The following is a 21,441-nucleotide window of genomic DNA, read 5'->3' as shown; positions in this document are numbered from 1 at the left end:
AGAGGAAATAATAGAGACCTGTCGTCATTCTGAGATTCCCACACTGACTCTTAACAGGAAAATGTAGGTCGAAAAAATTGCAAACTATACCTTTGCTTACTTCCTGCTGTTTAAGTTTGTAAATTTCTCTAAGCGATGCTAAGAGGTTAGGTATCACAGCATCATGACTGGTCGCTAAGCGCCAGGAACCCCCAGATACCTATCTGCCGTGTTGATAACACCTGAGCCTGATGTCCTATCGGTTGAACTAGGAATGTGACTCAAACATTTCCATATATTGCTTTGTAAAACTGGTGCATCAGGTCTGGGACAGAAATAGAAGTCGTCCATTTTGAACAAAGGTGGCAATAAAAGCCAAGAGGATGTTAAGCAAAGAGAAGTTTTATACCAGAGTTAATACCACTCTGGTATTTTTTCATAACAAATAAGGCCCTGGGACTAAGGGTGAGTGAGTCTCTGTCCATTAAAGTACTTTTCTCTTTTGATCAACTCGTCCCAAACCATCTTGTTCTCAGATTTTTCACCTCAGCACATTCATTTTATAGTCGATCTATGTACTGGATTCCTGTTACTTAGTCACATTTATAAATGTACTCTGAGTTTTACTTATTTCATTGCTAAGTTTTTGACATATTGGCCTATTTTTATAATCATGCTAGTAATGAAATAGGTAACTTCAATAAATTGAACATTTAGATGCAGTGACAATTCCTAATTTGAGATGATCCTGTTCCCGTATCCTGAATGTCAGCCGAGACTAACAGAATAATTTTCATACGGTACATGTGCGATCCTGAAGATTATAACAATTATTAAGAACACAATAGGATTATTGGAAAACTCATAATTAACCCGGTCTTTCAACCTCATTAGTGATACTACTCTCTTCCTCTAAAACTGCCTATTGTCCTTATGACTTGATCAGCTGGGGACCACTCTGGACTGTGAACCATACTTTGATGAGGACGTGTACTTTAGCACCTGTTTAGATTTAGAATTATTCTGTATTTGTGAAAAATACCGATGTGGTGCTCTGTGCTGTGCTTCCTAGTACAGCTCGTATTTTCCCATAGTATGTTCTAACACTTCTAATAGTGTGGTTTTCCTGTTTTGCTGCCAATGCTTATTTCAATATATTATTTTTGTCACAGGTGATAGGTTTACCTCTTTTTTTTTCCCATCCAAAGGGGAAATGGAGGTGTTTCTTTTTTCTTCTATTTTAGAGACAGGAGGACAGGGGAGGGGGAGGGGCAGAGGGAGAGAGAATCGCAAGCAAGCTCTATGCGCGCTCAGTGGTGAGCACTACTCAGGGCTCAATCCCATGACCCTGGGATCATAACCTGAGCCCAAATCAAGAGTCGGACGGTTGACTGAGCCACCCAGGCGCCCCAGGAAATGGAAATTTTAACTATAAAATGGTTTTAGCTCTAAAATGGTTCAATTCCTTTTTTTTATGATTTGATGATTTTTGATGACATCATGCATTTATTTCATCTGTTAACTGGATACTGAGAGTTGTTCTTTTGAATTTCCAGCTAGGCCAACTCATTTGTATTATAGGAGCACGGTGATTTCTAGGGCTCCATGATAATACCAGGTTAGCTTTCCACCTTCGTAAAGACACTTTCAACCAGCCCGACGTCATGAAATACTCTGAACACATTCAGCATTTTAACATCGGACCGCAACTCCGATATTACTGAAAAAGAAACCGAACACAAATGGATCTCAGTAAATTGTGTCCCAGTGATGGTCTAATCACATCGAGAGAACGATTTGCCCAGTAAATGTCAGTGCCCTTCAGTTAGACTGTGCTGGTTTCTTCTGCATTAAAACTGCCAGTGGAGTCAAGCGGTGAAGTTTGGAAAACAGTTCAATTTTAAGACTCTAAAGTTCTCATTTTCAAAACGCTTTAGTTTTCCCAGAAAATCTGTTTACCTCCACCAGCCCCCCCCCCCCCCCACCGCACCCTAGCATTTCCCAAATGCTCCCATCTCTTCTTACACATCGATTTGTCTCTCTGGTGTGTGCCACGTTTGGAAGCTTCATTAAAGCAGCATCTGTTTCTCTTTTAGGAGAAACCCGATGCCAGCCCCACGTCACTTCAGCTGCGGTCCCAGATCGAAGTAAGCACAATGACTTTAATCGTCTATTTTTGCTTCTGCCTTTTTTTTTTTTTTAAGTGATATTCTGTACAAATCAGATGAAGCCTGCCGCTCTGGCTGTGCTCACGCTGTGCCTCTTTCCTCCTAGGAGTCGCTTGGCTTCTGTAGCGCCGTGTCAACACCAGAAGTGGAGAGAAAGTAAGTTTCCCTCCTGCCCGGGATCGCAATTTGGAAGAAGGTGCCTCTGAGGTCCATCCTGGTGGGAGTCAAGTGGGCGACTGTGTTGTGTATGTGCTATGGAGCATGATGTCATTTTCCTTGCATGGGGTGTGTGTGTGTGTGTGTGTGTGTGTGTAGGTGGGTAAGAGTGTGTTGTGTAATTTAGTCGATGATGCCTAATGACTCTGCAAAGAGTTACTGGTTTCACACTGCTTCTTGTGAGTGAACCCTAAATAAATACCTGGAAACAAGCACAGAGGAAGGAAAAGGACAGCTAGGTCCACCAACGTGGGTTTTCTTCTTTTATACTAGTTTCTGATAGAGGAGGAAAGTCCTAAAGAAGCACGGTACAAAAAAACCCCAATATATTCCAGAATAAAACAATGACTGGAAAACCCCTCTCTGCACCTTGCTTTGGTGGGTGACCTTAAAACAAAAATAAATGCCTGTGACCAAAGATGACAAAGGCTCACTTTTCTTTCCTGTTGAAGGCAATATTTTTACCTCTTTGTCCTGACTTGGACCCTGTAATTTTTAGTCTCCTGGAAGATAATTCTATGTTATATTTCGTATTGCCAGTATTTCTTTTAGGCACCTTAAAAAAACCAAAACAAAGCAAATGGGTTTTTTGTTGTTTCGTTTTGTTTCCTATAACCTTTCCTTTTTTCTCTTTATTCCATCATAATTACACTAGAATGTTCCATTTGTGATCTTCTGAGGTAAAGAAATTTTAAGAAAGTGCTCAGCTTTATACAGACACTTCCTTTGGCACAGAGCCACTTACACGGTTTTGTGCCAAGAGAAGCATAGAAGTGGTTTAGGAATAAAGTATTTCTGGAATGAAAAGCACACATTGGGAGAGCGTGTGTGTGCTTTACAGCACAGCTCCGCCTAATCCGTCCACGTGTGTGCTGCTGGCCAGAGGCAGCTTCAAGGGGGGGAAGGCTGTGTTGCCAACGCTTCGGTTCTCGAGAGGCTAAGCAGATTTGGTTCAGTCAGGACTGAGGAACATTGGGGTGACGAGCAAAAAGCAAACCATTGCCACTGCCCACTCAAGGTTAGACGATCAATGTGCAATTAACTCGAATCTCCTTGGCTTTAGTTGCATGTAACCCCCTAGCACCTTAGCGTGGAGGCTGAAGTAGCTTGGGGATTTGGGTTGACATTGATTTGGAAATTGGACATACCATGGCTATAGATGAAGTTGAGTGTGGGCAGCAGCGCGGAGTTAATGGACTGGAGGTTCTTCTGACTTCCTTCGCTACCTATTTGGCATGATTCAGGCCGAGAACTCAGGTGTTCGTTCAGAATCTGAGTCCTTCAGGAAACAAGACATGTTTGCCTTTCCTCCTAAGAGGAAGTGACTCACCAGATTTGTACCAATCTTAAGTTAGGCTGGATATTCTTCCCCTCAATTATGGGTAGTCATTCTTTCCGTGTTTATATCCTTCACTTGGTAAAATGTGACATGGCTTTGTGGCCAAGAAAGAGACTCTCAGCCTTCTCTGAGGTTAACGAAACATTTCGAACACACAGCACACAGCACTGTTGACAGCCTCAGCCTCTCCATCTGTACGACCGCCATTTTGCTTCTGTTCTTTTAAATGTTTTACTTAAACTGAAGTGTTTCTAAGTAACTTGGGAGTTTTAATCCATTTTGTCCTATATTTCCTTATTAACATTTTTTGGAAACTATGGTGCCCTTTTTTTCTTCCTTTAAAGAACTTTTGAAAACTTTTAAACTTCCAGAAAAGTCGTAGGAATTGTACAATGAACTTCCATATAACTTTTACTTAGATTTACTGGGTTGCATGCTCTTTTTCTCCCTCCTACACACACACACACACACACTTACATAATACCGTAATTTCAGAACTATTTGAGGGTAAGTTAAAAATTCGGTGACCCTCACTCCTCTCCTCGATACGTCAGCATTTATCTCCTAAGGACAAGGCCATTCTCACAGAACTCAGAGTACAGTCCCATAGAGAAGGATTTTAAAAACGATTTTCTTTCTTTTTAATGTTTAGTTATTTTTGAGACAGAGACAGAGTGCGAGCAGGGGAGGGGCAGAGAGAGAGGGAGACACAGAATCTGAAACAGGCAGGCTCCAGGCTCTGAGCTGTCAGCACAGAGCCCGACGCGGGGCTTGAACTCGCAAACCATGAGATCATGACCTGAGCTGAAGTCAGATGCTCAACCACTGAGCCACCCAGGCGCCCCAATAGTGATTTGCTTAATACACAGTTCATGTTCCAGTTTCTCTAATTGCCCCAATAGTGTTTCTTTATAGCACTTTCTCATCAATCCAACACTTAAAAAAATTACTCATCACATTTGCATGTCCTCTTTCTGGTCGTATTTAATCTGAAAGCATTTCTTGGCCTTTCTTTGTCTTTTATGATATTGATGGGGTCTTTTAAGAGGGTAGGCTAGTTGTTTTGTGAAATATTCCTCCATCTGCGCTCCGTTTTAGGGTTCGGGTAGTGCATTTTTGATGTTACATTCTTTTCAGTTCACTACATCATGACGTCACTTCGTCCCATTGTTGGTGATACTAATTTTGATTATTTTATGAAGGTGATGTCCATCAAGTTTCTTCTGAGAAGTTAGAACTTTCCCTTTGCAGTTGGTAAATACTTTGTGGGGAGATAATCTGAGACCTCGTAAATGTCTTGCTCCTCATCAGACTTTTACCTGATGGTTTTAGATTCTCTCAATGATTGTTGCCTGAATCAGTTTTTATGGTGATGTTTACAAAACGATGATACTTGGGGTGCCTGGGTGACTCAGTCAGTTGAGCATCCGACTCGTGATTTTGGCTCAGGCCACGATCTCACAGTTTGGGATTGAGCCCCATGTCGCACTCGGCACTGACAGCCCGGAACTTGCCTGGGAATCTCGCCCTCTGCCCCTCCCCCACTTGTACACTCATGTTCTCTCTCAAAATAAATAAATAAAACTAAAATAGAAATGATGATACTTATTCTTAAGTTGCTCATTATCTTGGATTAAACCCTCCAAAAGGTGTTTGTTTTCTAATAAGATGGACACTCTAGCTCAAATTATAATCTGGGTACTTTTGTTTCTATTGAATTATTTGTATTTTTGTACTTGAAAATGTGCCATTCTTCAGATACAAATGATGCTTGTAAGCCCCGGAGGATGACCTGGAAACCAGTTGGTTGTGTCTGGTTAAATGTCCACAAAGTAGCTGCCAACCCAAATATCATTCTGAGTCAGCAGTCTTGTTTTATGGGCAGAACATTTCTTCTGCTTTGTATTCAAAAGGCAGGAGAACTCAGTAGACAAAAGTGGGCAGATTCTACAGCAGCCCACCCTTGAAGCAGAGGCCTTGATGACAGGATGGGGGGCCGGGGGGCCGGTGATTGACCCTTGTGGCTCTCACTGTCCAGTGATTGGCCCTTGTGGCTCCCCCGCTGTCCAGACCCTCAGCACAGCTTTCTCCCCCAGTTAAAACCTGAGCTAAGGAAGGTATCAGGTGTCAATTATAATGCAAATACCTGATTTCTAAAAAAGTCACCTCGCGAAGTGGTATTTATCATTTACCAGGGTTTACAATCTCGAGTTCCAGGAATACAGCTCTAACCAGAAGAGAACAAAGAGGGTGGGAATATACCTGACATCACTTCACCTGGAGACACTGCCCAATGGGGCTGCTAAGGCTGTATTTGGCCTGTAGGTGTGTGAGACCTGCATGATGGATGGATGGATGGATGGATGGATGGATGGATGGATAGATGTACAGGCAGACAGGAAGAAACATACATACGTACATAAATACATAGAACAGACCTGCCCCCACCAGTTTGACAAAGGCTTCATTCATCCTTATTTTCCTACAATCTATCTGGTCTCTCTATATGCTTTCACTGAAAATATAAAAAAGGCCAAGGGAGTTTTCATTTGAACCTCTTCTATTTATATCCATTTACACTGCCTATTGATGAGACTATCTGTTTTATTACACCAATCTTAGATTTGCGTCAACTGGCTAACAAGCTTGAACATTAGTTACATTTTTTGGTACTCACCAGTTAATCTTAAGAATATCTAGCGAGAAAGAGTTTTTTGCTGGGAACATTCTTTATAACTGTATTGGGGATGCATTTAGCTACAAATAACAGAAAACATGACATAAAGCAGCATGAAAAATAATACAGTGTTCATTTGATATATCCTCGTTCCAGGGGGGTGTCTAGGGCTGTGCTGTGGCTCAGCTGAGCCTTCCGGTAGCCAGATTATATTGTTTGTTCTTTTTGTCAGTCTCCTGGTTTTATAGTGGCTGCTACCATCTCCCAGGTGGGAAGGAGAAACAGGGTGAAGAAGGTAAAAGGGCAAAAAGCCACAGGCGTACCCTTTAAAAAGCTTTCCTAGAAACCCTGTCCCACACATTCCAGTTTGTGTCACTCGTTTCTTCATGCAGCAGCTGTTCACTGGGCACCGGCTTTGTGTGCAGGACCCTGTTTGGGGCTCTAGGATATGTGATGAGCTGACATGAGCTGCATGTAGGGAGCTGGAGTAAATCATTTGTATGCTTTAGACTCTGCAACGGAGAAAAATAAAGCAAAGAAAGTAAGCCCAAAATTGGGACACGTGGCGACCATTGCCATAGGAGAGTTTGGGGATGTGCGTGTTTTGTTTTGTTTTTACATTTGATTGATTGATTGATTGATTGGAGACAGAGCACGAGCAGGGGAGGGGCAGATTGAGAGGGAGACACAGAATCCAAAGCAGGCTCCAGGCTCTGAGCCATCAGCATAGAGCCCGATGCAGGGCTGAAACCTACAAACTGTGAGATCATGACCTGGGCCGAAGTCAGATGCTTAACCCACTGAGCCACCCAGGTGCCCCGACATGCGTGTTTTTTGCTGAGTGTCTTACTGTCCTGAACAAAATGAGTGTCTTAAGGAAGTAGGGAGACTAGACATTGGGTAGAAAGCTAGCAGTATTTTCCACAATAATTTAGTCTTTTATTTGTGTGTGTATACATCTGAAACAGTAATCTGCAAATTAGCTAGATGGCTAATAAATAAGCTGTGTATCTGGATGATTTGGATTCATTACTTTCAAGGAAGCCAACTGTAGGGGAGCCCATCTGGTTATTTCTAGGTGTGTATCTAGATTGGAAGTAGTCTTTACAGGGTTGGTTCTGCAAGTTGGAAAAGAAAAAATAGGAAATAGCAGGTAATGTTCGTTGAGTGTTGGTGCATGGGCCAGGAACTGACCTAAACACTTAACATTGACTTATTTAATACAACAACCCTGTGAGGTTTGCTCTGATATTATTCCTATTACCAAAGGCAGAAACTGCGGCGCAGAGAGGTTAATAAGCTGCTCAAGGATACACAGCTAACGAAGTGACACAGCCTGGATTTTATCCCATTTGAGAGCCCATGCTCCTAACCGTCACGCTACGATTCCAAAATACTTACAATTGCATTGCTTATGCAGATAGAGAGGTCAGGGGCACATTGAGTTCATTGGCTTTATGTAAATAGCAGCAGCTAAAACCCGCAGTCCTGTGGTCCTCTTGGAAGGAGAGACAAGTTTACTCTCATTCACATATAAGCTGTCTCAGTTATTTATTTACAGAGGCAGGAAGGTCCAAAATAAATCTCAAAACTTCACCTTCGCCAATGTTTATCAGCTCTTTTCTACTAAGTCTTTCACCAGAGTTGAAAACTCACTGATTTAGTTTCACTTTCTTTCATTACCTATGGCTACACTTGAACTGTTTCATGGTGAAAAAGCCCAAAAATATATCGCACGATGGAAGAGGAAGATCAATCAAAGGAGGGCAAGCCAATGGAGCGGTGTTGTGTGCTCGAATGAAATGGATGGCATCTGGTTTATAAATGTGCTATGCAAGCATTTACTCCGTTTGGACACCGCTTCCCTCTCGGATTTGTTTCATCTGGCTAGCTGATTACTCTTCTGACAGGGCGTCAAGTTTCCTTCCTTCCCCCGCCCCCCAAGCCTCCTCCTTTTTTTTTTTTAAATTTTTTTTTTTTAACATTTATTCATTTTTGAGACAGAGAGAGACAAGAGCATGAACAGGGGAAGGTCAGAGAGAGAGGGAGACACAGAATCCGAAACAGGCTCCAGGCTCTGAGCCGTCAGCACAGAGCCCGATGCGGGGCTGGAACTCACAGACCGCGAGATCATGACCTGAGCCGAAGTCGGACGTCCAACCGACTGAGCCACCCAGGCGCCCCAAAAGCCTCATCCTTGAACCCTTTGCCCTCAGAGAAGAAGCCCTGCTTGTGATCCTTGTGTTCTGGTTGCTTCTCTCTCTCCTGCCACCATGGATTGCTCGCATCTCTCGTTGTACCTTTTTCTCCCTCACAACCTGCCTCTGCCCGCCTGTTCACCTCCCTCATCGTCCCGCCTGCTCTCCAGGTGGGGTGAAGCTCCCCGGATTGCTCAGACTGGCCATGTGCTCCCACGACATGCCGAGCCTCCGAGATGGCTGCTCCTTCCGGTGGGGTGCCCCATCCCCGACTCTCTGAGCAGCCCCCCAACCCTCCTTCTCTGGGCAGATCCTATCACACTTAGAAATCGAGCTCTGGTCTCCTGCCAGAAGTCTTCCCTCATTCACAGGGTTGGGGTACAGTGTCCTGCCGCTGGGCTCTGGAACTCCGCGCTCCCCTGCTCCCGTGGCAGTGGACCTTGGTTACAGGTGCACGCGTACGTGTGTGTGTCGGTGGAGGGGGGCCACCTCCCACTCCCACCCCTGGGTCTTTCACATAAAAGACTTTCAGTAACGTCGGATCGATGAGCAAGTGGGTGAGTGTCACAAACGTGCTTCGTTCTTCTTTTCCATCCCGTAGAAGGCTTCTCGCCATTCTCGCAAACCGTAATTTGACTTCTTCCCCGGTTACTGAACTTTGCCCGGGAGCCCGACTCCTCCTTTTCCTGAAATGCCATCTGAGGTCAGTGCTGCAGCAGTAACCAACCCAGGAGCCCCCCCCCACTCGCAGATCCTTGCCAGGTTCGGCACTGCTGCCCTTCCCGTGGGGTCTGCGTGTACTTTCGCCCTTGGGGTCTGTGGCGTTATAGGTTCTAGTTTGTCCTCACTTGATGCCCAGTCTTGGTGGTTCCCTTTTTTCTGCCCATCCCTTACCATTGGAGTTCCCCAAGGGATTTTTATCCAACCTGCAAGCTGTCCCCAGGTGCCCCCACTCAGGGCTTTGACCTCTTGTCTCTGGGCACCCACCTTACATACACATCTGTCCCTGTGCCCCGTTTCCCAATCTGGTGACCTGCGTGTTGCCGCGACTTGGCGGATGCCTGCTCATTACTGTCACTGTCGCCCCAGATGCATTATCTTAACAGCACAACCCCTCGCTCCCTCCCTTCTTACCTTCTCACCTCTTACAACCTGCTCTTTGATCAGACATCCGCTTTTCTGTCCTTGGGACCATTTTTCTTCACATCACGCAGCCTTGGCATTGTTATCTGTTGCTTTTCTTCCATGGTTCTAAAACTTTAATCGTGAAATCCTGTTGCTTCTACTTCTGTAACTTTTCCTGTGTTTCCTTCTTTTTCACCTTCACTACTGCAAGCAATACCTTTAATGCTCTTTTCGTGAACTAGGACAGTGTGTCCTAAAGTAGAATCTTTAGTCTCCCTAAAGTACAATCGGGCCATATGGAGCAGGCAGGGGATGCAGAGATCTCCCCAGTGGCACCTATAAATTAGGACCTGTGTGTGCTTGCGCTTTGATCAGAACGCCCTGTGCAGCCCCAGCCCCGGGGCTTCCCTCCCACCGCCAGCCTTGCCGCAGCCTCTCTCTCATCTCCCAGATGCCTCCTGGGCTGCTTGGAGCTCATTCCTTGAAAGTGTCTCCTTTCTTTAAGTGCCTTCTGAGTCTCTTCACTGGCCGTGTTCTTTCCACCTTTTGGAATCAGGTAGCATTTGACACAGATCTGACGTCTCAGGGTATTGTAACAAGTATCATCATCGTTGTAACGCTTACAACGCTCATTGGCTCATTTCTATTATTGGACACCGTGCTAATCACTTTTACTGTATTTTGTCATTTAATTTTTCACGGACTCCTTGAAGTATGTACCATTTTTGAGAGTGGTCAGCTTGTCTAAGGTCTCAGAGCTAGAGACAAAAAAACCTTATCCAGTCTGAATGCCATGACAGCCTTGGGGTGAAGATACCCCGTGTGACTACAGACTCTCTGGGTTCAAACCCAGGCTATTTCTTACCTGGATCTTGGTGTCTATAGTTTCCCCAACTGTAAAAGGAGGATGATTTGTATAGTATATACCTCACTTAATAAGCTATCCAGCACCTAATAAGTGCCCAATAAACTTGTCTGTTATCTATGTTGTCTGGTCCAAATTCAGGCCCTCGCCTGGGGGCGCTAGCTTTGTGTACTTCCTGAATCCTACCTGGCCTAGCATGATCTCGAGCTCCAGGAGGCTGAGAACTCACGTTCTTCCCCTCTTTGAATTTTCTTCAGTGTCCAAAAGAGTTGTTTTCACAGAGCAAGTGCTCATTAAATACTTGCATTGAAAGCATTGATTGTTCAGTTCTTTGAAATAGGGCTAAAACTGGATTGTCCCCAGGACCGGAATTACAGAAGACGTACTTTGGTCTTACCTGTTACCCAGCATGTGTCAGTGTCTCCTTAAACCAGTAGCAATGTAATAAGCAAGTGCTTTCTGATGGTGAATATTCACATTTAAAAGACACCTGTCCAAACATTTCAGGGGCGCCTGGGTGGCTCAGTTGGTTGAGCGGCTGAGTCTTGATTTTGGCTCAGGCCGTGATCCCAGGGTTATGAGATCAAGCCTCTCGTCAGGCTCCGTGCTGAGCGTGGAGCCTGATTAAGATTCTCATTCTCTCTGCCTCTGTCTCCGTCCCCATCTCTTCCCCCCACATCCCTCTCCCCAGCTCACTTGTTCTCTCTCTCTCTAAAAATTTTGTTTTAAAAAAACGTGTAGTATACAGAATAGTAGCTTCCACAAATCCCCAAATCTATATCTAAGGGCTGCTCCCCTTCCTCCGCCCCCCCCCCAATTCCATTTTGTAATCTTGTTCAAGTCTCCTCAGATTTTTCCTTCTCTGTTAAATAGAGATGACAGACCAGGGGTGCCTGGGGGACTCAGTCAGTTAAGCTCAGGTCCTGATCTCACAGTTTGTGGGATCGAGCCCAAGTTGGGCTCTGCACTGACATTGTGGAGTCTGCTTGGGATATTCTCTCTCTCTCTCTCTGTCTCTCTCTCTCTGTCTCTCATATAAATAAATAAAACTTAAATAAATAAATAAAACTTAAAAAAGAAATGACCACATATCACCTCCAGATAAAGTACAACATTGAGAACTGCACACAGAATATTACAGTTTTTAAAAAGTCCTTAAAACTTGGAACAGCTGCAATTTTGTGGGAGGTTACATTTATTTTGTTTTATTTTTGGTGACAAGCTCACTGAGATATAATTCACATACCATACGACTCACCCATGGAAGAGATCCAATTCAGCGGTTTTTGATGGAGTTACAGTTTTGTGCCTGTCCCCACAATCGATTTGGGAATATTTGTGTCAATTCCAGAAGAAGCCCCGCACCCTTGAGCTGCCCTCCACTTCTCTCACCCCTGAACAACCCGCTAACTGAGTTTCTGTTGCTATAGATTTGCCTCTTGTGGACGTTCCGTGGAAATGCAGTCATGTGCGGTTTAAGGGACTGTTTCACTCAGCATAATGTTCTCACGGCTCATCCCCATGGGTTCCTTTTGTTCTATGAATGTGCCGCATTTCACTTATCCACTTACTGATTGGTGGACACCTAGGGTTGTTTGGACTTTCTGGCAATTAGGAACAGTGTTGCTGTGGACATTTGTATACAAGTTGATGCGTGGTGTTCTTGGGGACTTGAAGTGTGTAAGGCATTCTCCTCTGGGTAAGTTGTTTCCTCCGAGGGACCTCCGCCCTCTTGCTCAACAAGAAGTTTCTCGGTCCCGGAGACTGGGCCGGAGAGGGCTTCGGGTCCATCCCTTGTGGACGCCCCTGAAAACGGATGGGGTCTGCTGTCTGTCCGGGGTTGCGTGTCCTGCTGTGTGACAAGGTGGGGCTCCCCGTGCTCATTCTCAGACATAGAAGGAAGCACTAGAAACCCGCGGGCCGCGCGGTTACCAACCCTCCTTTGGAACAGATTAGATTCACTGAGAATTGCTGATGAGGTCTGCACGTTGCTGGGAAGTCCAGGTCAAGCCGCGTCCCCTGGAGCTGAGACCACGCATCCTGTTTCCACATCCTGTTTGTGGCAGGGCCGTGGGTCGGGGAGGGGAATGCCAGACCTTTCCCATGGGGGCCATGTGCCTGGGATGGGGAAGCCACGTGGAGGCGTGTCCTTCAGAATAGTTCACAAGTCGGTCCTGTCCCGTTCAGGTGGATGTGTCCTTGCTGTGTCCCCGCTGGCCTCCCGGGAGGAAGAGGTGGGCGCTGGCATTAGAACCTGAGCCTGAGTTTCAGCTCTGCTGGTCGTGGGATCAGAAACAGTTTATTTAAGTGCCCCAAGCCTCAGCTATCTCATCCACAAAATATGCACAATAAACGCTCCTTCTGAGGGGGGGGCTGTGTGAAGCACGGTGCCTGACATCTGCTAGGTGCTCACGTCTCGCTTGTTCTCGCTCGTCCGCCTCCGTGGCCCGTGGCCCGGCCGATGGCAGCGGCAGCCGTGTGTGCGGTTCCTCCATCTGTCGGATGGTGTCGTCCCCAGAGCTCGTCAATGGCCATGGCCACTTAAAATACGCCATTCTCAAAAGAGATTTGTTTTTAATTAAAAAAAAAAAAAAATGCCATTCCTCCGTGCACCTTACTCGGGAAGGCTGGGAGACAGCAACCGGTCTCAGAGCTCGTGCGACGGGCTGAAGTATGTGTGTGTGCGGGCGGGATCTGTGTCTGCACACGTGTGTGCTCCGTCGCATAGCATATCTGAGGGGCTCAGCATTCCAGAATGCGGGGGCTCGGGGCGGGAGCAGCTGTGCTCGAATTCTCCACCTCAGCTGTTCCCCCACTGCAAACCCCGTTGCCCTTCGCTTCATCTGGTGAGGGAGCCCCAGCTGCCCCAGCCAGAGACCACGCGCCCGGGCCGCAGCCGGAGGCCGCGTGTGCGTGGTGGCCGGAGACAGGCCACTGCCGGGAGGTATGTAGGACGCGAGGGGGCTGGGGTTGGGTCTGTGCCCTGCAGAAGTGAACGGGACACTGGGCAGCGGTGGGGGTGGGGGTGGGGGTGGGGCTGGGAAGGGGAGGTGATCGGTAAGCAAATGGCAGTCCCGTCCCACCAGGAACAGGGGAAGCCCCACACCTACGACCACTGTATCCTATAAAGTAAATGGTGTCGCTCACAGTACAGGAAATGGGGGAGACGGTGAGGAAGGCTGAATGACTGACCAAGATCGCCCCCCCCACAGCTCCGGTGAGGCAGAGGTGGACTTCTAGCCCGCATCCACTTATCTGCCTGCCAAGGTCAGGCCATCACACGGACCAAACGCTGGTGCATCAGGAAAGACCAGCGACGGGCCAGGCAGCAATGGGGTGTAACCGAATAAACATTGTCCAGATCTCTGCTGTGTGTGCAGATTTGCTAGGTGCCGGGAGGATGCGTGGGGTGCCCGGGTCACTGTCCTCTTTTCGGCCCGAAGGAGCCATGACCGCATGATCCTGATGTGACGGGAGCGCAGTGCAGAGGAACAGCAGGGGAGGGCCGGCCAGGCCCCTGCATGGGCCGCAGACTCAGAAGTTCGGCACCAGGCTGGGTTTTGCTGGAGGAGCCGACGTCACGGTGACGTCATCGCAGGGTTTTGACTGCATGTGCTCATTGGGGCTGGTTCCACAGTCCCGGCCAGGCTGTCTCCTGTGTCCGGTGATGTGGCCGCAAGGCAGCCGCACTGGCATTCGGGGCCAAAAGGCTGCAGGCAGAGTGGGGGATAGATGGTGATCTGCCACCTGCCAAGATGGGCACCTCCTCTGTCACCGGCTCCAGGCAAGCCTCCAGTTTCGACTCACCGGGAACCTGGAGAGGAGCTGGCATCCTGGCTGCGGAGCCACAGGGCCTGAAGAGCAGACTGCCTCTGCTTTCTACCTGTCACGTGACTTACAAGAACCATGCTGATGTAGAACAGGGCAGGGAAGGGAATTCTGGGAGACGGACTCCAGCTGAGCCAGGTTGACAGGCCACAGATGCACCACAGGTACCCAAAGGAGCGAGCAGCACAGAGATGATGGCGGGGGTGGGGGGGTGGTTCTTAGGCACAGGTGGAGGGCAACGGCATTCCAGGCAGATGCGAGGGCCTGCAAAGGTGTGTGGGTGCAGCACGTCGGGGGTGGGCTGGTGGTTCAGGGTCCAGGCAGCCCAAGGCCCAGCTTGTGGGAGGTCTTCAGAGCAGCCCAGAGGTTGCCCAGGGGTGGATTTTGTGTGTGAGAAGGGCCATTGTCAATGTGAGGAGATGAGGTCTGGATGCCCCCAGGAGGCAGGGAGACCAGTGGTCAAAGGGACACATCCTGAGGGTCCAAAACTTGCCTGAACTTTTATTATGCTTCTAGTTTTTTAACTCTTTCCATCCCACTGGCAAATTCTTTCAGTCTTTAAGGAGTGTCTCCTGCATACTAGGGGTGGGTACGTGGCCCCCAAGATGAACCCTGGCCCCCAAGCTTTTGTCTGTAAGCCTGGCTGCTTGATCCTACTGCGTACTTGTATCCTGAATTCTCTTCTGAAAACTGCCCTTGTAATCTGCTTACTAGATTTTGGGGGCCTTGGAGTAGAAGGATATAAGGAGGGAATGGAGAAGGAAGGATGGGGAATGTGTCTCGTGGATTCAACTAGTGTCCCAGGCATATCCGTACCTCACAGTTAGCTGGAGAGACAGACGCTCAGGCCCCTCCAAGGCCTGACGAATGGACTTCTCCAGATGTGGTGGAGACGTGGAACTGTGGAGTCTTTAATAAATTTTCCAGGCGGCTCTTAGGCAGCCAGCGTGGTGTTACGAATCAGTGCCGAAACCTATTTCTTACCCGTTAGGTTGACGCTCTCTGCTTCTGCTGCACGTCTCCATCACCAGGGGCAGGGGGGTGGCACTCAGCTGATGCTGGTAGAGGTCATTTGTCATCACGGTGACCCTTGGGACCGCTTCCTGGTGTCTCTGTCGGGTGCTGGCGCGTCACTTCAGATAGAGCCTCGGGATCAGAAGGGGGAAGGATGTGAAGCAATCTGAGAGCAAAAGTGAGACGAGCCAGCGGAGTGAGCGCGTTAGCTCGGCGGCTGCAAAGGCAGAGGACACGCGTGGGAATTGAAAACCGAGATCTGAATGGTGACGGAAGTTAACTAGGTTCACTGTGGTGATCATTTCGCAATATATACAAATACCGACTCGTTATGTTTTACTCCTGAAGCTGATTTGTCATATGTCAGTTATATCTCAGTTTTTAAAAAGAGAGAGAGCGAGAGATCTGAGAAGACAGGAAAGCCTGAGTTCTCAGCTTCATAGTGTTTATAACATAAAAATTTTCCATCAGCTGTGTCTGAAGGAATTAAAAGTAGGGCTGTGGCAGTGGTCACTGTGGAAGGGACCCAATCCTTTTTGCCGCCCGGCAGGAGAAGTAGGACAGGCACATGGCTCCCACCGCCACGTCCTGGACGGTGACTGGCCACTGGGACCGGCGAGGCGAGGAAGGGCCCGCAGCTCCGCCAGCTTTGGCCTTCAGAGGCCGCTTCTCAACTCAGCCCCTCAGAACAGCTGACACAAGAGAGGCTGACAGCCCCAGCCCCCGTGTCCCTCCCCGGCTCCTCTGTGCCCAGACAGCACAGTGGCCCGCAGGGCCGGCGTGGCTCGGGGCTGTGGTGAATGGGAGCCGCTGTTTGTTTCCACTGAGAAAGTTCTGACCCGCTTCCGGAGCCATCGCCATGGAAACAGACCTTGGAGATAATTGAATGGAGCCTCTTTTCCTCCGTCTCCCTTCTCCCTTTCCCCACGCCGAGGCTGAGGCTCTCAGGGGCCGACTCTTTGCAGCCCGCCTTTCCCTGCAGGTTCCTGCGCATTTGACAAGAACAGCAAAGGCCCGGTTCCCGCCAGTGACCCCATGTGCACCCCATACCAGGCGGGGTGGCGGTCGTTTTCATAGCTGTTCTTGAGCCGAGGCCCGTGTACTACGCGTCCTGATGGCCGTGGCCTTCCACGGGGACGTGTCCATCCAGCCGGTCCCACATCTCAGCCACAGTTCCTTGCAGAAGAGCCTTTCTTGCACCACAGATTTATTACATGTATGCACTCAAGTTTAAAGGGGAAGTAGAAGGGAAGTGATTTGGAAGTGATTTTGCTTCGTTTACAGAATAAGTAGCCAGCATATGGTATTTTTCTCCTTTTATAAAAACTGGCTTTTGGGGGTGAAAACAATGGGCTAAAAGCCCTGTTTTATTTTGCTTTTGACAATAATTCAGTAATTCTTAAAATATAAAGACCTAAGTAAAATTTAAAATTCACATCGAGGCCATAAAGGAAAGGCATTGGTTTTTACTGGTTGCACCCAAAGCAGAAGAGGACGTTAAGGTTTCCTTTCATTTAACACCTTCGTACGCCTACCGAGGAAGCGTCAAAAATCAGTGCTTGACCTGTGTCTGTGAACGCCAGTGGCCAAGTGACAAACTTAAATTGCACTTTCACTGCCAATAAGTAGAGAAAATGGACACCGTTTTGGCTTGAGGCTCACAGTTTCGTCCCTGGTACCGTGAATCCAGTGGTGATTCAGACAGGAGAGGCCCTTCCTTTCCTGAATCAGGTGTTTTAATGGGGTGAAAATCGGGTTGGGGCCAGAAGAGCTGCGTTTAAGCCCCAGCTCTGTGACCCGCAATTGGATAAGTCCCTTACGCGAACTTGCCAGGCATCCTCTTCTTTATCTGTATAATGGGGCTGTTTCAGGGTCTCCGTGAGCCCGACATACAGTGAGATCTATATGAACGTGCTTGGTAAACCCAGACCAATGCTTTGTAGAAGTTGGTCATTTTTAGTTCTTAACCACTGAATGCGTTAGGATTGTATTCAGTCGTACGTAACCGAACCTGACTGCGGAGTTCAGGCAAATGGGGGCATATTTTTTCATAGAGCAAGGAGGCCAGAGGTGGGTACTTCAAGGCTGGTACAGCTGCTCAAGGAAGCATCTGGCCACTGACACTTAGCCTCCGAGGGGGTGTATGGGGAAGTGAGTGTCTTAACAGGGTATCCTGCCGCCCAAACCAAATCTTGGTTCTCTTAAGAAAGGGGGATATTGAAATGGGAGACAGCTAGTCCTGCCAGCTATAGTCACTCATTCAGCTGGTCTTTTTTTCTGTTTTTAAAGTTTATTTTGAGAGGGAGTATGTATGCATGCATGCACATGCGAGCAGAGGAAGGGCAGAGAGGGAGAGAGAGAATCCCAAGGAGGCTCCATGCTGTCAGCATGGAGCCCAGTGCAGGGCTCGATCTTATGAACCGTGAGATGACGTCCTTGAGCCTAACTCAGGAATAGGACACCCGACCGACTGCTCCACCCGGGCACCCCAGCTATTTTCTTACAACCCGTCAATATAAAGCACCTCATGATGTTGTAAACGCCTGGAAGGTATGGACCATGTTGCATTCATTTCCCTTATCAAGCTGCAGAGGGCTTCATTATCCACGCCAAACAGTAGATACCAAGCAAAGAAAATCATTGTTGGTTGTTTTTATATGAGAATGATCAGTTACTGAACTCCCCGAACTTATGTAAACGTACTGAACTTGCATAAAAAAATAGTATCATACACCATGTGGTTGGTGTGTCATAAGAATATTCTGATTAGTTACTAAGTGTTCAGGACTTGGGAAGGCATTTGTCACTTCTCAAGGCTGGAATATATATGGTTACTTTCAGTAGTGTTACAACATCAAAGCTGCCATCCCCACAGCACGTTTGTATCAGCTTCTTGGACGGGCCGGGCCCATGAAGTGCCAAGCGAAGAATAACATGGCCCAGATGGAAAAGAGGAGACCCACTGGGAGGGTTTCGGAAATCTTGGAAGGTGACGGTATGCTTTCCCGTGTCTCCTTCTCCCTGCCCTGAGCCCACATCTGCGGGCTTGTGCAGCTCTACACTGCCCGTTGTATAGTCCTGGCCCGAGAAAGGTTGTAGCTGAGAAACACCCAGGTCGTGGCCCTCCACCATGGGGCGGGGGGATGACATTTGGCTCATTTTTAGGCATGGGACTTAAATTTCTGCGGGTGTCCTGCATCATTCACTTCTGGTACAAGTTACCATTCCACGGATGAAGGAACACGGATCTCTTTCAGTCTACCTTTGTGACGGATTTTCAGACTCGAGAAGGATGGAGGCTGTTCGTGGCCTGGAAAGCCTGTTGGCCACCGCTGAGGTGCCAGGGAACCAGCCCCTTACATGTCAGAAAGCTGAAGTGCTCTCTGAGAAGGACCGAGAGAAACTTGACTCCACAGGGAGAGCTGGTTGGAGGAAAAGACCCGCAGTCCTAACCGCTAGCATCTTGTTAGTGATGCTTCACATGTACAAACGTGTTCTAAATACCATACAAGTTATAGTTCACCGAAATCTCCAGAAAACGTACGTGATAGGTAATATTGTATCCCTTTTGCATAGCAGGAAACTGGGATTCACTGAGGCAAAGTAATTTGTCGAGTTACTGGTTGGTAAATGGTAGGGCTGGGCTTTGAACACGGGAGGTTGGGCTCTAGAACCCCACATCATGAGCCATGGTGTTAGGTAGCTGTCTGGGCGGGGGTAGTGGGCTGTAGAAAATGTTCCCGTCTGCCCATCTCTACCTTGGCATCATATTCAATCGCTGGTGTGTCTATGTGCGTGCATGAGTGCTGTTCTAAGAAAAACATGGGTTGCTTTTGTAAAGTGTAATCGAAAAGTAGAACAGGAGTCACTATGTCCATCCTAGCTATTTGGGAGAAATTAATGTTAAAGAGAGAGAGATAGGTTTGATTTGCAGCAGAAAAGATCACATGTGGATACCTAGAACTCCCATGTACCTGATGTCATTAGCAGGGGATTGAAGCATAACAAAAATGATTGTTGCTATTGTTGTTAGATTGTTGTTGCGTACCTAGATTGACTGTGTCTCTCTCTTATTTTTCTGAATAAGATCCCCTTTGGAAACGTCTCCTATATAATGACTAGGGTCACCTACAGTGATTCGGATGGCAATTGTCCACCAAAGATATCATTTAAAAAGGGGGGTAGGGCAGAAAAAAAGTTGAAAATGTCAAAACTCATGGCTGGAAGTATCAAACCTTTTAAATGGCCTTTCAGAACTTTTCAGGCGCTCGATCGGTAGGGTAAGAGGTCCTCTTCAAATTGGAAATAAACGTCGGATGGTACTGTTGTTTGGAGATCGTATATCCACACATCACTGCCATTTCTTTGGGAGAGTTGGTATCACCCGATGGGTGGGTCCAAACCATTTCCTGTGGTATATACATCCATACTGAACATCTCTTCAACGTCATCAAAAAATTATTTCATGTACCCTGTGCTGTATGCAAGAATCTAAATCGGTACAGATCTTACTGTTTAAGGAGGACAATAGGTGATCAGCAAATGGGAATATTATGATGCTGGACAATGTGGATGAAGACCCACTGACGTCATATTCAGTCATTGTGAGAGAAACAATGGATGTGAGAAAATGTGAATTGCTCGTACCGAGTGCAGTTGAGAAGAGGAATTGTTATGGCCATCTGGATTATTTGAGGGAAGTTAATGCTAAAAAAAAAATTAAAAGGAGGAACTGTGGCAATGTAGAAACTAAGCCGAGCACAGGGCCTAGTGGCCATCGTTGGTGGAATGAGGGTGGCAGGGCTCTGGACAGAGACCGAGAGCATTCATCCTTTGGGGTCCGGTGATAGTTATAAGAGGTCACCCTGACTGGGGTCTTGCCAGTTGCCAAGTTCATGTGATTCTAACAGCCCGTTAAGGTAGGTACTGATTTTATCATCACTACCTGACATGAGAGGGAAGGCATGGCTTAGATTTGTGACCGCACTGTCACGGGTGTGCCTGACTCTGAGTGTGTGAGTGCTGAGCACGGGCTGTGTCAGGCCGTTGCCTTGGATTTGGTCCTTCCGACACCTGCCTTGATCATTTACGAAGGTGACCTTGCAACAAAAGCCAGAAGGAGAGACTGGGAATAGGCTGAAATGAAAGAAAAGGCCTGTAGGCATGGAGTGTTTTGACCAGGGTGACAAAGTGTCACCAACGTTGTCATTGATACTAAATAATCTTGGAGCTCAAAAAATACACCAGATTTGAGCAACAGAATTACTTTCAATCCTAGCCAGTAAGTTTGTAAGTTAAGTTCTATTATGTGCCAGCAGCTGTTGGCAGGGAAGGGCCAGATCTAGGGTGAAGGAAGAGAGACCCCTTGCTCCTTAAACCTGCCTGGCGCTGAGAGTGAGCAGCTCTAGCACGGTGGACCCCTGTGTCCCTCCTGCCCTGGCTCTGGTCCCATGGGGTCCCATGGCTGACCCTTGAATTTTTATAGCAGACAGTAGATAGCGTAAACAGAAATTTGTTTTATACGTATTTTTGTGAAATAGGGGAGATATGCTCCTATGATGAAAAATATCTTCGATATCCAAAGAATAATAAGAAATACCAAATTTAAGGACTTACCTATTTTCTACAAAATGATTTGTTACGAAATAAGCAAAATGTGAATATGAGTAGTTAGTCATATTTAAGGAAGGCATATCAACTTAGAAGAAATAATCAGCATATAAGAAACCCATGAACACGTAAGAAAAAATCAACTACTCTAAAGCTCCTCAACCCTTTCAGCTTCTTTTCCCCTCCCACTCCCACGCACAATTCCATAGCACAGATGTCTCCGTCCCTTTTCTGCGTCTTGAGGAAAATGCTACTGGCATTGGGGACCGCCTTGGCAGGCCTGGGATGATGCAGGAAGGGACCCAGACACAGCAAAAGCCCTGATTCAAAATTCAGCAGGAAAGAAACTAATGAAGAAGTGAATTTCCGGAGACTCAAGATAAAGGAAACTTAAAAATCTCTTAAGTATAGGTTTTCCAGTA

The 21,441-nt window shown here is 47.2% G+C and overlaps 1 protein-coding gene across 13 annotated transcripts in view; it reads left to right on the top strand.

The window, feature by feature from the left end:
* Positions 1-21,441, top strand: part of LOC106965852 (sterile alpha motif domain-containing protein 5) — a 949,459-nt gene that overhangs the window by 838,476 nt on the left and 89,542 nt on the right. For 8 of the 13 annotated variants that reach the window (XM_053223339.1, XM_027056666.2, XM_053223344.1 and 5 more), the window contains 2 exons: positions 2,076-2,126; positions 2,254-2,303. The exons of 4 other annotated variants lie outside the window; for them this stretch is intronic. In XM_053223339.1, the coding sequence (XP_053079314.1) occupies positions 2,076-2,126; positions 2,254-2,303 (101 nt within the window). Of the gene's footprint in view, positions 1-2,075; positions 2,127-2,253; positions 2,304-17,797; positions 20,329-21,441 lie in introns of those variants that run through there. One more of the 13 variants, XM_053223343.1, reaches the window with a different exon arrangement.

This window comes from Acinonyx jubatus, chromosome B2, assembly GCF_027475565.1.
Source record: "Acinonyx jubatus isolate Ajub_Pintada_27869175 chromosome B2, VMU_Ajub_asm_v1.0, whole genome shotgun sequence".
NCBI classification, from domain to species: Eukaryota; Metazoa; Chordata; class Mammalia; order Carnivora; family Felidae; genus Acinonyx; species Acinonyx jubatus.
The sequence above is the reverse complement of the archived record's forward strand: the minus strand, read 5'-3'. Positions and strand labels throughout refer to the sequence as shown.